At 37.4% G+C, this 16,272-nt stretch overlaps 1 protein-coding gene across 10 annotated transcripts in view; it reads right to left on the bottom strand.

Moving 5' to 3' along the window:
* CCDC88A (coiled-coil domain containing 88A) overlaps nt 1-16,272 on the bottom strand; it is a 131,246-nt gene that overhangs the window by 95,006 nt on the left and 19,968 nt on the right. For all 10 annotated transcript variants that reach the window (XM_050754610.1, XM_050754611.1, XM_050754617.1 and 7 more), the window contains exon 3: nt 6,541-6,649. In XM_050754610.1, coding sequence (XP_050610567.1) covers nt 6,541-6,649 — 109 coding nt within the window. The remainder of the gene's footprint in view (nt 1-6,540; nt 6,650-16,272) is intronic.

The following is a 16,272-nucleotide window of genomic DNA, read 5'->3' as shown; positions in this document are numbered from 1 at the left end:
TTGTATTTTTATTGGAGACAGGGTTTCACCATGTGGGCCAGGCTGGTCTCAAACTCCTGACCTCAAGTGATTGCTTGCCTTGGCCTCCCAAAATGCTGGGATTACAGGCATGAGCCACTGCGCCCAGCCAACCACAGTTTTTAGCTGACCATCTAAAACCCCTTTTTATTGATATATAGGCATGCAACATGTAATGACATTTTTGGTCAACAATAAACCATATATATGATGGTGGCCACATAAGATTATAAAAACATATTTTTACTGTACCTTTTCTATGTTTGGATGCACAAATACCATTGTGTTACAACTGCCTACAGTATTCACTACAGTAACATGCTATACAGGTTTAGAGCCTAGGCACTATAGGCTACACCATATACCATAGGTGTGTAGTAGACTATACCATCTACATTTGTGTAAGTACACTCTATGATGTTCGTACAATGACAAAATTGCCTAATGACACATTTTGCAGAACATATATTCGTTGTTAAGGTACACAAGACTGGCTGGGCATAGAGGGAGGCCGAAGTGGGTGGATCACTTGAGCTCAGGAGTTTGAGACCAGCCCAGGCAACATAGCGACACCCTGTCTCAACAACAACAAAATTAGCCGGGTGTAGTGGCACGTGCCTGTATTCCCAGCTACTAGGGAGGCTGAGGTGGGAGGATGGCTTGAGCCCAGGAGGCAGAGGTTGCAGTCAGCCAATATTGTGCCACTGCACTCCAGCCTGGGCAACAGAGTGAGACCCTGTCTTGAAAAAAAAAAAGGTACACATAACTACACAGACTATGCATTACAAATTTTTGTGAATTAAAGCTTACGCTGCTAATGCATCATAAGAAAGACTACTTCACGAATATGCCACATATAAACATGATTTAGTTACTATTCAAAGATAATTTAAATTAGCCTTTCCTTCTTCCTAGAAATTATCCATAATTCTTTCTTCACAGTAAGAAGTTAACACTTCTGGCAAAGGTCAGGCTTCACTTCGCTTTCCTGAATCACCACACAGAGTAAAACACTGTTACTAAAACTGCATAATTCTATAGAATTAAAAATAGTTTCAAAGAACTCTAAAATACACTGAAATGACAGTCCCTCTTTTGAGACTTTTATAATCTACTTTTGAAATTCAGTACATGACAACATTTATCATACTATTACGTATCTGTCATTTTATCCATGTTACTAGTGAAGAGAATACTAGATACTAAAATACTTAAAATACTTCGCCTCAAATACATCTTCTCAGGGGCATATGACATACAAAAAATTTAATAGTTTTCTATAGTCATTCCCCAAAAATCTGATTTTGGGGGGAAAAAGGTAATTTAAGGGCTGATGAGAACTCCATTGATTTGGAAAATATTAACTTGCAATGTGTCATATATTAAACCAGACCCTCTCTAATATAACAAGAACAAAAAAATTATTTCAATAAGTCAATTAACTGTATATATAAAATGTCTGACCTATTTCTGAAGACAAGTTAAAGTACTGGTTGGTGCAAAAGTAACTGCATTCAAGACTGCAGTGAGCTATGAGCTATGATTGTGCTACTGCACTCTAGTATGGGTGACAATACCAGACCCCATCTCAAAAAATTAAAAAATATAGCATAGTGACACACATGTGTAGTCCCAGCTACTTGGGAGGCTGAGGCAGAAGGACTGCTTGAGCCCAGAAGGTCTTGGCTACAGCGAGCTGTGACCTAGGCAACAAAGTGAGACCTTGTTTCAATCAATCAATCAATAAAAAATGTAAACACATAAAAACATAATTGATAAACACATAAAGAAAAAAAAAAAATCCAGGCGGAGGCAGAGATTGCAGTGAGCTGAGATTGCACCACCGCACTCTAGCCTGGGTGACAGAGCGAAACTCCATCTCAAAAAAGAAAAAAAAATCCAGAAATGTATACATATTCAGGTGACAACAGTGGTAATTTCCTGGCACTAGAACTATGTCTGTATTATCTATTTTTTTTCTAATTTTCTATAGTACAACAATATTGCTTCTATATGAACTTGCTTAAATATACATATTTAATTATAAATATAAGTACATAAATATACTTAATTATATATTTAATAATATTTTTATATATATATATATATATTATTTTTTTTTTTTAAGACAGAGTCTCGCTCTGTTGCCCAGGCTGGAGTGCAGTGGCGTGATCTCCACTCACTGTAACCTCTACCTCCCTGGTTCAAGCAATTCATGTGCCTCAGCCTCCCAAGTTGCTAGGATTACAGGCACGCACCACCACACCCAGCTAATTTTTGTATTTTTAGTACAGGCAGGGTTTCACCATGTTGGCCAGGCTGGTTTGGAACTCCAGACCTCAAGTGATCCACCCATCTCGGCCTCCCAAAGTGCTAGAATTACAGGTGTGAGCTACCGCGCCTGGCCAAACTTGCTTAAAATAAAGGTGATTCAGGGTTGGTTGCACAACAGGTAACAAATCCTCTCTGAAGCAATGCATCCTTGACTTGAACACAAAGAATCCACACAGATAAAGGCCCCCAAAAAATGAGTTCACAATTAAAACACACACATATCACTGCCACCCCCGCCACTGCCACTACTACTATCACCACCACTACCACAAGAAACAGCAAGCAGAAAACAAAGGACAGATTCAGATCTGTACATATTTCAGATTTTTGAATAATCAGATATGAAATCTAAAACAGAAAAAATTTAAATATCTGAAAAAGTAAAGAAAATGACTAATGAAAAAAATGAAAAGGCAATGTAAAAAGAACCAAATCTTCCAGAAATGAAAGATATAATCAAGGGGTTAAAGAGAAGATTTGACACAAATAAGGAGTGAATTAGTAAATTAGAGAGTTCTGAAAACAAGACTCAGAATGCAGCACAAGCTTAATAAATAAAAGTTTAATAAGCAAGAAACAGAGTAAGAAAGTCTAATATATATAAATAGAAATATTTGAAAGAGATCAGATTAGCAGAATAGAAAAGAGCAAATATTAGAAGAATAAATACTAAAAGCAGCTTGGAAAGAAAAAAGACAGCTTAGCCAGGTGTGGTGGCTCACGGCTGTAATCTCAGTACTTTGGGAGGCTGAGGTGAGTGGATCATCTGAGGTCAGGAGTTCGAGACAAGCCTGGCCAACATGGTGAAACCCCATCTCTACTAAAAAATACGAAAATTAGCCGGGCGTGGTGGCACATGCCTGTAGTCTCGGCCACTCGGAAGCCTAAGACAGGAGAATCCCTTGAATCAGGGAGGCAGAGGCTGCAGTAAGCCAAAATTGCGCCATTGCACTCCAACCTGGGAACAGAGTGAAACTTCACCTCAAAAAAAAAAAAAAAAAAAAAAGACAGCTTAAATAACAAAAATTAGAGAGTTAATTTCTCCAGAGCAAAAAGAAACCACAGAGGCCAGGTGTGTTGGCTCACGCCTGTAATCCCAGCACTTTGGGAGGCCGAGGCAGGCGGATAACTTGAGGTCAGGAGTTCGAGACCAGCCTGACGAGTATGATGAAACCTGTCTCTACTGAAAATACAAAAATTAGACAGGCGTGGTGGCATGCGCCTGTAATTCCAGCTACTCAGGAGGCTGAGACAGGAGAATCACTCGAACCCAGGAGGCAGAGGTTGCAGTGAGCTGAGATCGTGCCATTGCACTCCAGCCTGGGCAACAAGAGTGAAACTCTGTCTCAAAAAAAAAAAAAATCCAGAAACAGAAGAATTAAGTCTGCAAAGTACTGAGAGAAAAATAATTGTCAACCTAAAACTGCATACTTAAAACTATTTCATCCTAGTGCAATCACTCATGCCTGTAATCCTAACACTTTGAGAGGTTAAGGAGAGAGGACTGCTTGAGCCCAGGGGTTCAAGACCAGCCTGGGCAACATAGTGAGACCCTATCACTTTTATTTTATTTTATTTTATTTTATTTTATTTTATTTACTTATTTATTTATTTATTTATTTTGAGATGGAGTCTCACTCTGTCGCCCAGGCTGGAGTGCAGTGGCCGGATCTCAGCTCACTGCAAGCTCCACCTCCCGGGCTTATGCCTTTCTCCTGCCACAGCCTCCCGAGTAGCTGGGACTATAGGCGCCCGCCACCTCGCCTGGCTAGTATTTTGTATTTTTTTTAGTAACGACGGGGTTTCACCGGGTTAGCCAGGATGGTCTCGATCTCCTGACCTTGTGATCCGCCCGTCTCGGCCTCCCAAAGTGCTGGGATTACAGGCTTGAGCCACCGCGCCCGGCCTATTTTATTTTTTGTAGATGGAGTTTTGCTCTTGTTGCCAAGGCTGGAGTGCAACAGCATGATCTTGGCTCACTACTGTAACCCCCGCTTCCTGGGTTCAAGTGATTCTCATGCCTCAGCCTCCTGAGTAGCTGAGATTACAGGTGCCCAACACCAAGACTGGCTAATTTTTGTATTTTTAGTAGAGACAGGGTTTTGCCATGTTGGACAGGCTAGTCTAGAACTCCTGACCTCAAGTGATCTGCCCACCTCGGCCTCCCAAAGTGCTGGGATTACAGGTGTGAGCCACTGCGCCCAGCCTTCCGACTCTATTTAAAAACTAAAACAAAGAAACTATCTTCCAAAAACAAGACTGAAATAAAGGCATTTTCAGACAAATATTCTCAAAGAAAAACATGCAGCTTGAGCTAAAGAAAAAGGGCTGGGCACATGGCTCATGCCTATAATCCTAGCATTTTGGGAGGCTGAGACAGGCGGATCACACGAGGTCAGTAGTTCGAGACCAGCCTGGCCAACATGGCGAAACCCAGTCTCTACTAAAGATACAAAAAAATTAGCCAGGTGTGGTAGTGGGCACCTGTAATCCCAGCTACTCAGGTGACTGAGGCAGGAGAATTGCTGGAACCCAGGAGGCAGAAGTTGCAGTGACCTGAGATCATGCCATTGCACTCTAGCCAGGGCGACAGATCGAGATTCCATCAAAAAAAAAAAGAAACATTGGTTTTATTTATTTAACAGTACTTCTCAATATTTAATTTGTAGGGTAAAGAAAAAACCCTAAAATACAAGACAAGAAGAGCTTAAAAGTCATAAAAGAGAATGACTAGAATTAAAATATTCTAACGTCATAGCACTATTCCATAAAAGGATAAAGATACTCATTAATTTTGGCCTTTCCTGTGTTTAGGTATAAAATGTATAATTTCGAAAGTCACCTCTGAAAAAACAGGAAGAGTGAAAAAATTTTAAACCAGTAGAAAGGAAAAACATGCAGAAACAATTATTGATAGGCTGGGCATGGGGGCTCAAGCCTGTAATCCCAGCACTTTGGGAGGCTGAGGGTTGCAGATCACTTGAGGTCAGGAGTTTGAGACCAGCCTAGCCAACATAGTGAAACCCTGTCTCTACTGAAAACATAAAAATTAACTGGACACGGTGGCACGCACCTGTAGTCCCAGCTACTTAGGAGTCTGAGGCAGGAGAATCGCTTGAACCCGGGAGGCAGAGGTTGCAGTGAGATGAGATCGCGCCACTGCACTCCAGCCTGGGCAACAAAGTGAAGCTCCATCTCAAAAAAAAAAAAAAAAAAAAAAAAAAAAAGAAAAGAAAAGAAAAAAGAAAAAAATAGGAAAAGGAAAAATTACTGATAAATAATCAAATTCTTCAGGGAGATTTAACAATTTTAAATTTATTTGCAACTAATAACAGCTTTAAAGCCTATAAAGGAAAATTTGATAAATTCATCATATGGGATATTTCAACTCCTCTTTCTCAATAATCGCTCAAAAGACAAATCAATAAGGCTGTAGAAGATTTGAACAATACAGTTAACAAACAAGGCTGCTCTCACTCTGTGTCCAAACAATAGGAGAATACATACTTTTTCAAGCACACAAAGAACTTTAAAGAAAACTGACAACAACATACTAGGCCAAAATAAGTAATTCTTAACAAATACCAAAGAATCAGTATACAAACCACATTCTTTGACCAAAAATCAAAACCAAAAAGGATACTTGAAAAATACCATGTTCAAAAATTTAAAAGCATACTTATAAGTAACTCATAAGTGAAATAAATCATAGCAGAAATTAGAAAATGCATAGAAATAATCTTTTAAAATATGCCAAACCAAAATTTATGCAACACAGATATAACAATTCTGAGAGGCATACTGAAAGCCTCAACAATGTTCATGTTTAAAAACTAAAATATGCATCCAATTCAGTTTTCTTTTCTAAATGGAAGTACACTTTTCAAAGGCATAATTCAAGAAGTCTAACAACAAAATGTTACACTATGCAAGTTCTCAGGAAACCGGGACCTGATTTTTAAAGCATAAAATACAGTAGTCATTTGTAACATTAGAAAATTATTAAGTGCTTGCTTAAACCTTTAACATTCATAAGAAATAAACTATCTTATTTACTACTCTAACTCTAGCAAACAGATCAGAACCTGGCATATAATAAGCATTTAAATATTTGTTAGATGACTAATACTAAATAATACAAAAATGTAAGTAGTTATTAAAACCCCAAATTTTAAAAAGGGCACTTACCTGGTAATAAAATTTTATCTGTCTCACCAAAATGGATAGATTGTGCATTCTAAGTGAGGCATCATTATTGACTTTTTTATTTACTCTCTGACTCTCCAATTTAGGATTACTGTAAGAAATACAAAAATACTTTAAAATTACATAAAATACTACTATCAACCTATATATAATTAAAATTAATCATATAATACTTTTTTACTTAAATAAATTGTGTGCTCACCTGCATTAACAGAGATGGTCCAAAAGGGCAGATTATTACTTTGACATGTATTCAGTGCTTCTAATTAATATAAATGCAACTGATTTCCCAAAGCAAGAACAAAATTAATTTCAAGCCTAAGTCAAATGTTGCCTTTCACTGTCACGTTGCCACTCCACATTCCTGGGATGAATAACTATTTCCTTTGAATATATAGTTCTATCACAAAATAAATCCATTTAAAATATGGGCTAATAACCAATAAATGTTATTTCTCCTCACTGGGTAATAGGGATTATATTTGAACAGGCAATGTCTCAGAGAAGTTCAAGGATAAAGTGGATGACACAGGTTAGTTAGTACTTTTATCTTGGGTAAAACTGTAGAGTCAATGAAAGCAAAGGGCTCAATAATCCTGAGGCAGCAGAAACTGCAGAAGAAAAACAGTCAAGCCATCCATGGTTTAGAATGGGAAATTGTGGCACCTCCACACAAGGATGCAGAAAAGTCAACAAATTGACACCCATCCAACAGGAAATAGAAACTGAATAGAAATGCCTCATTCTTTAATCTGTTCCCTTTTTACACAGTCCATTGCATTCCTAATGCCTTTAGTTCCTTCCCTAAACAGATTAGACTCTATGGTGCTTTCTTTCCATAATTCTCAAACTTTTAGGTCTCAAGACCCCTTTGTAATCTTAATTGATGACTCCAAACAATTTTTGATGTTGCGGGCTATCTTTAATTAATACTTAGTGTGTTAGGAATAAAGACTGAGTTAGGGCATGGTGGCTCATGCCTGTAATCCCAGCACTTTGGGAGCCCCAGACTGGTGGATCACCAGATGTCAGGAGTTCAGGACCAGCCTGGCCAACATGGTGAAACCCCATCTCTACTAAAAATACAAAAATTAGCCAGGTGTGGTGGCGTGCAACTGTAGTCCCAGCTACTTGGGAGGCTGAGGGAGGAGAATCGCTTGAACCCAGGAGGCAGAGGTTGCAGTGAGCCAGGATCACACCACTGTACTCCAACCTGGGCTACAGAGCGAGACTGGAAAAAAAAAAAAAAAAAAAAGAACTAAAGACAGAACATTTCAAAGTTATGTATGCATTAACTCACTTTAACAAAATAATATACCCATTACATGCTAACAAAAATCAAACAAAAAGAACTTAGAAAACTGAGTGGCATTGTTTTACTATTTTGTGTATCTCTTTAATGTGTGGTTTAACTTTTAAAAAACAGATTCTTATCTTTGCTTCTGCACTGAATCCATTGTTTATTATTTTGGTTCAAGCATATGAAGACATTTCACCCTCACATGTAGTTAGAAGTGGGAAGACCCTATGGATCCCCAAAAGGATCCTCCATCCATACTCTGAGAACCACTGCTTCAAAACCACTGTTTGCTTGCCACCACTCCCAACATCTTGATTCTTTTGTCCTTTGACCACATTCTTAATCCCCAACCTTGGATCAATTCAACCACTTATGCTGAGATTACTCAAGGGACTAGTTGAGAAAATAATGCAATCAAACTAAGCTATTAATAAAATAGGAAGGGGTAGCTATTACAGAAAGGAGGAAGATGCCTTCTTGCCATAAAAAACTAGAAAACTGGACAAAGCACGAGAAAACTGTTTTCAGACTTTGGACAGCAGGTAATGCAAGACTAGGTTCTCTCTAGTAAGGCAGAGAGGTGCTTTCCAGAATGAGGTATGGGAAAATGGGTAAACCAAGTCTTGTTGAATTTGAGGAGACAAAGCTGGAGTTCATGGATGCTGAACTGACTGACACATTCAGAAAAGAATACCAAAGAAAAGGGAGCTACACTAACAAAGAGCTCCAAAAATCTGCCTTTAAGATTTTGGCTGTGGCTTCACACAAGCATGGATGTAGTGGCTCATGCCTGTAATCCCAACACTTTGGGAAGCTAAGGTGGGAGGAATGCCTGCAGCCAGGAATTCAAGACCAGCCTGGGCAACACAGTGGGAGCCTGTCTCAAAAACAAAACAAACCAAAAAACCAACAAAATTTTGGCTAAATACTAAATTGTGCATGTATAACCTAAAACTCCACAAGGCTAAGCAGAGATCAAATATAAGAAAGCTGTAAGCTAAACAATTCTCAGAGCTCACAATGCAAAGAGAGAAATTTGAGTTCTGACAAGCAGAGTTGAGTAGACTTAATGAACGTCCAGAACATACAGCAGAGACCACACAAGAGTCATGTCTTAGAAGGAGGACTAAATCAGCAGATGAGTAAAAGCTATTCAAGAACCCCACCCCCAACAAAACAAGTCTCGAAAGGATCATGCTGATTGCAAGTAACCTGACAACCTGCCAAAACAAAGTTCGTCACTCTAAAAGGACAAGGTCCAGACACTCCAAAATATAATCATTACAATATCCAGCATAAAATTAAAAAAAATGAATAGACACAAAATATCAGGAAAATGTGATCTATAACCAGGAAAGAAAATGGAAACAGTCAACAGAAACAGACCCAGAAATGAAAAAGATCACAGAAATAACAGACAAGGACTTTAAAACAGTTATTATAAACCTACAAAAGGATTTAAAGAAAGACATGAATATTAGGCAGGAAGAAACGTAAATCATGTTTTGAAAAACTCAAATGGGACTTCTAAAGCTGCAAAATACAACTACTGGAAATGAAAAATTCACCACACGAGCTTAACAACGGATTAGAAACTGTATAGCAAACGATTAGTGAACTTGAAGACATTACAATAAAAACAATCCAAAGAAGCACGGAGAGAGGGGGAAAAAAAGCTGAAATGAATGAACGGAGCCTAATGAGCTATGGGGCAGTATTAAACATACATTACTACATAGTCCAATCTTAAGAATCCATTCACGTTTCCCTACTTGTCCCAATAATGAATGGATGTTCTTTACAGGAAATAGATCCAGTTCAGAATCACACTTGGCATGTGGTAGTCTGAACTGCAATCTTTAATCTCTTTCTGGCTGGAGATTTCTCAGCCTTTTGTTGATGTACATGAACTAGACACTTTAGAAGGGTTACAGGCAACATACTTGATAGAATGACTTTCAGTTGGGTTTGTCTGATAAGACTGTGCTGACTCATAATTAAGTTCAGGATATATATCCTTAACAGGAAAAACACAGAAGAGATGCTGTGTTCTTCTCAATGCATCCTATTAATATATGGGCCTGGCTTGTTTCTGTGTTCTCCTTTATGTTTCACTGGTCTACCTATATATTCCCACGTCAACAGCACCACCTTAACAACTATAGTTATTTACATCTTGATGTGTAGGTAGGGCAAGATGCCCTGACTAAACTGTTTTTTCAAATTTATCTTAACTATTCATTCATGGTCCTTGATGATTTTTAGGATCAGCTTGTCATATTCTGCATAAACAAAAAACAAAACCTATTAAGATTTTGACTGAAATTGCACTCAATCTACAAATTTATTAAGAATGAACTGACAACTCTACAGCATTGAGTCCTCCCACTGATAAGCATGGTGTATCTCTCTACATTCATTCAGCTCTTCTTCAAAACCATTTTATAATCTTCTTCAGGAAGGCCTTTTATTAGATTTATTCCTAGATGCTTATAGTTTTTGCCATTAAAGTTAATGTAATATTTTAAAAATGTATTTGCTGATAGGTTAATGCTGATATGTGAACATCAAATGACATGCTATCATTTTTTGTTTATTCTTCTCAATTTTAGCAACAATGCTAACCTTTTTTACTCTAATAGGTTGTCTACTGGTGCTTTTGAAGGTCCTCTTGAATTTAATTTGTAGCTTTTCCATACTGATAATCAATTATGCCAACACCATTTTCTAAAGAGCTTACATTTCTCACTGATTTCAGATTCCCACATTAAGTGTATGTCTACTTTTGGAGTCTATTCTGTCGCACTAAGCCATTTGTCTATCTCTGTGTCATTAAAACCTTGTTATACTATAGTTTATTATTATAGCTTTATTATGATCTCAATTCTACTAAGACAAGTCCCTTTCTTTTGTTGTTGTTTTTTCTATACTGTCTTCATCAATTGAACATAGTGACCTTTTCTATCATTTTAGGATATTTATAAGGTTCTATGAAAAACCTTGTTGGGATTTATTGACATTAGTAATATTAATTTGATTAAAAACTGGCATTTCATTTCCATCAGTAAAAATTTAAAATTTCCCCACGGAAGTCTTACATATTTAAGTTTCTTTTTCTTACTTGGGTAAAGAAGCTTTTGTTGCTTTGTGAAATGGATTTTTTTTTCTATTACATTGTCTACTGGTGCTATTGTGTAACAGTTGAAAACTATAGGGTTTTGTTTTTGGTTTTTTGGGTTTTTTTTTTTTTTTTTTTTTTTTTTTTTTGCCACAGAGTCTCACTCTGCCAGGCCGAAGTATAGTGGCACGGTCTCAGCTTACTGCAACCTCTGCCTGCAGGGTTCAGGCGATTCTCATGTCTCAGCCTCCCGAGTAGCTGGGACTACAGGCACGCGCCACCACGCCCGGCTAAGTGTTATTGTATTTTTAGTAGTGACGGGGTTTCACTATGTTGGCCAGGGTGATCTCAGCCTCCTGACCTCAAGTGATCCACCTACCTCTGTCTCCTAAAGTGTTGGGATTACAGGCGTGAGCCACCGTGCCCAGCCAAAACTATAGAGTTTTTGAATGCTGAATGTCTAATTAACCACCTTTCAAAACTTAGTTTACTAGGTTCACGTTCTTGGGTTTTCTAGGTTAAAAAAAAAATCACACCATCAGTAAATGACAGTTTATTTCCACCTTTTCAATCTTGCATTACATTTCTATTTCTTTACTTGGTGCATTAACAAATAGAAATGGAGACAACAGATATCCTTCTCTTGTTGTTCTCTAAGAGAACTGCATTTAATGTTTCACCATTAATACATGATGTTTGCTGTAATTTTCTGATAGATACCATCTATCAGGCATTCCCTTCCATTTCTATTCACTGTCTGAATGGGTGCTGAACTTTATCCAGTATTATTTATTTTTTATTTTTTTGAAGACAGAGTCTCCCTCTGTTACCCAGGCTGAGATGCAATGCCATGATCATAGCTCACTGCAGCCTTTAACTTGTAAGCTCAAGAAATCTTTCTCAGTCTCTCAAGTACTTGGAACTACAGATGTGCATTACCACACCTAGCTAACTTTAAAATAAAAAGTTTTGATTTTTGGTTTTTTTTTTTTTTTTTGAGACAGAGTCTCGCTCTGTTGCCCAGGCTGAAATGCAATAGCACAACCTCCGCTCACTGCAATCTCCACCTTCTGGGTTCAAGTGATTCTCCTGCCTCGGCCTCCTGAGTAGCTGGGATTACAGGTGTGTGCCACCACACTTGGCTAATTTTAGTATTTTTAGTAGAGATGGGGTTTCACCATGTTGGCCAGGCTGGTCTCAAACTCCTGACCTCAAGTGATCTGCCCGCCTTGGCCTCCCAAAGTGCTGGGATTACAAGCATGAGCCACCGTGCCCTGCCTAAAAAATGTTTTATAGATGAGATCTCTCACTATGTTGCTCAGGCTTGCCTCAAACTCCTGGCCTCAAGTGATCCTCCTGCCTCAGTCTTCTAGTTAGCTAGGATTTCAGGCACAAGCCACAGCACACCTGGCATATCCAATTTTTCCTACATCTACTCCCACCTGATCCTTCTCCATTAATATGTTAATGTAGTGAGTTACACTGTTACATCACCCTCAAAGTCCTAGACTACATACTCTCTCAGCTCCAGTCTATGGTATAACTATTCCCCTTTATTTGTACATAACTCTGTCATGGGTCTTCCAATACTTGGTCTTTTTGACTCCCACTTTCTCACTAGATTCTAAGTTCCTTGAAAAGAGGGACCGTATCTTCTTATTCATGTTTTTGTTTCTAAAAATTAGCATATTTCCTAACACAAATATTGTTTGAATAAATAAAAATAAGAATAAACAAAGACTAAGCATAGTGTTTTTTAAACCATTGCTTTCTATTGAGAGTTACAAGCTGACAATCTCCAAGCTAACAACTCACTTGGCAGCCTGGAATAGGTTCTCTTACTAAGGTGCGTATCAAAAATCAGTTGAATAATAGAGTCCTAAACTACAATTTGAGATCTGCAGAACAAGTAAGACTATTAGCAAGGCAAGCTAAATCTGACCTGTGACTGATTTATGCTTATTGCAAGACAAATAGTGAAAAAATCAGAACAGCCCAAGGCAAATGAGAGTTTAAATGGAAAAGTGAGTCTCTCAAATAAAAGCATCAACTAGAACTAGTTACTTACAAAAAACAAGGAGACTATATTGTAGAAGTCAGATCACGTGTCATGGCAAACAAAGACAAATAGCAGCATGGTCAAGAAGTCATGGTAAAACTGAAGGAAAAACCCTGTTTTATTTAGGCAATCAACTCTGGTATCTTTTTTTTTCTTTTTTCCTTTTTTCTTGTCTGGTATCTTTTTTAGTCAGTAAGTTAAACAAATACTCACTGAGTACCTACTCTACTGGCCACATTACTTAATGCATAAAAGCTGGGTCTAGTCAAGCTATCATTGTGGAGAAAACTATACTTGTAATTGGGAGAACAGAGTAAGAACAACACCAGTAACAAAAATTTTAGGTATATTTACACTTATATAAATTTCATTTGCAAACACTAAATACCTTTCCTTTCTAGCCTTCTTCTATCTTTTATTTCTATTTTCTTTATTCTACATTTGAATCCCTTACATACCTCTCATCTATGACTGCCTCCTACTCATACACTGACCACATTTAGACCTAGAAACACTTTAGAGATACCTGGTTTCACCATAAATCAGAAAACCAAAGTTCAAACTAGTAATCTGCCTAGGATCCTAGAACTCCTTTACTCTCTCCTAGTTTTTCCTTTCTAGGATCATTCAAGAAAACAAAGAAAAGACTGACTTAAAAAAAAAAGGTTTCAGCAATGTTTTTTCTAAAACCCAAGTGTACATCATACATCACTGTTTTATTGTATTGTTTGGGCATATTCCCAATTCTGTTTTCACAGTGAGTAATCAAACTAAAGATGATTAATTTCCTTCCCTCCTCCAGTTCACTGTGGTGATATTTTATTATAAACCTGGGTATTTAAATCTAACAATAAGTACTCAAGAAAAAAAAATTTTTTTTTTGAGATGGAGTCTCGCTCTGTCACCCAGGCTGGAGTGCTGTGGCATGATCTCAGCTCAATGCTCCTGGGTTCATGCAATTATCCTGCTTCAGTCTCCCAAGTAGCTAGGATTACAGGCACCCACCACCACACCTGACTCATTTTTGTTATTTTTAGGAGAGATGGGGTTTCAGCATGTAGACCAGGCTGGTCTTGAACTCCTGGCCTCAAGTGATCCTCTCACTTTGGCCTCCCAAAGTGCTGGGATAGCAAGCGTAAGTAACCGCGCCCAGCCTAAGAAAAATTTAATATTAGAACTAAAAATATATATAAATTTTAAAACTGTATTATTTGTAGTGCAAGCTCATTACTACATGACCATATACAATTTGGATTATACTAATGTGGATTATCCAAATACATAATTTGGATATTATACTTTGGATGTGCAATATTCTAATGAACACATGGTGATATCATTCCTTTAATAAATTTTATAATGTAAATGCTACCTTTGTCCTTGACAGAGTTGTTATCAAGATCTGTTTCCTTTAAAGTGTTTTTTCAAAAAAAAGTGTTAATGCTTCTTCTTAAATTTTGTGTCCAATATTCCTCACATGATATCTTGAAATTTATTCAGTTGTCAGGAAATTCTACAGTCTTTGCATAAAGCTCTTTCAAGAATTAGCAAGTTTTCCGAATTTAGAATTTTGGTTTAATCAAAATCTTTTAAAATTTTTTTGTAAAAAAGAAAAATTGATGTTTTATATTAAGTTTTTTTCAGACTTTGCGAAAGACTGCTTTTAACAATTAAAATAATTCTGGGTATAAAAGGAAGGAATTATATAGTTATATACTAATGATACCAGATGAAATTTTAGAAATCTGAGGAAAAATGAAAAACGCAATTTAAATATTTGAGAGAAAAGTACTTCAACACCTAAAATTAACCTCACAATCAAAAGGGATCTTAAAGATAGGTGAATGAAAACTTTCTACATCCCTTCATAAAACTGTGCTGCTTTGTGTCTACAAATCTATGAAATGAGCCCATGGGCTGTGAAGGGATTTCTATGCTCTGATTTGACTCTAGGAAAACCAACAGAATAGTGGAGTTCTTGAACAGGCTAATACCCTAAGCACTCCAAGTCTCTATCTATAACTTCTATTCTATACTGTACCTATTCGAGAGTTATTTTAGTATGAAAACAGAACTGAAGAGTTCCTATTTTTTTATAACCATCAGATGTTATATCACAGTCTATTATTATAAACTTTCTGTACTTAGAGCCCAGGATAACCATTAAGCACTCTCGGCATGGATCTAGAAAGCAATAAACTTCCCCTTATAAGGCTTGAGTTTCCCATTTGATGCAGGCCCAATATGAGTAAGGGTCATACTGACATATGTTAGGATCACAGAAAACAGGCCCTTTCACCCTAAGGATGTGATCGCTTTATTATCCCTATATATGGGCTAAATAACAGAAGAAATTGCTTTAAAAAAAGTTTAAAAAGTTGTCACTCTGGGCCAGGCGCGGTGGCTCATGCCTGTAATCCCAGCACTTTGGGAGGCCAAGGTGGGTGGATCATGAGGTCAGGAGTTCGAGACCAGCCTGGCCAAGATGGTGAAACCCCATCTCTACTAAAAATAAAAATAAAAATAAATTAGCTGGGCATGGTGGTGGGTGCCTGTAATCCCAGCTATTCGGGAGGCTGAGGCAGAGAATTGCTTGAGCCGGGAGGCGGAGGTTGCAGTGAGCCAAGATCGCGCCATTGCACTCCATCCAGGGCAACAGAAGGAGACTCCGTTCCCCACCAAAAAAAAAAAAAAGAAAAGAAAAAAAAGCCGTAAGAAAAGAAAACAGTATTAAAAATTTCTTCTATAAAAATAATGCATCCAGTATAAAGACAGAAAAAAACACTCATTCCTGTGTGTGTGTGTGCTTTTATCAGCTTCCTCAGGTTGAATCCTGTATTCCAATACTTTTAATATAATAAAAATCACAATACAGTAATTTAAACAAACAGTATGGTATGACTCCAGAATGCTCTAAAAAGAAATGTAGTCTATTAAGTATGACTCACAGAATTCTCTAAAGAGAAAATGTAGTCTATTAAATATTCCAAATATTCTGCCTTTCATTTTGTTTAATACTTAAAATGCAAAACAAAAATTAATTCAGAATAAATAATCACAATAAAGTTTTCATCAGGCTCTTTTTGAAAGTGTTACTATACCATTTTTTTCTACAGAATGTATCTTTGGAAAGGCCGTTTTCTAAAATACAAGATGAGCTATTGAACAAGATACACGTGGCATGTGAAATGTGAGCAAGTACCTTTCCAATCACACACAGCTATTTCCAAGGCAGCA

Source organism: Macaca thibetana, chromosome 13 (genome assembly GCF_024542745.1).
Source record: "Macaca thibetana thibetana isolate TM-01 chromosome 13, ASM2454274v1, whole genome shotgun sequence".
Lineage (NCBI taxonomy): Eukaryota > Metazoa > Chordata > Mammalia > Primates > Cercopithecidae > Macaca > Macaca thibetana.
Note: the sequence above shows the minus strand (reverse complement) of the source record. Positions and strands in the feature narration are given on the sequence as shown.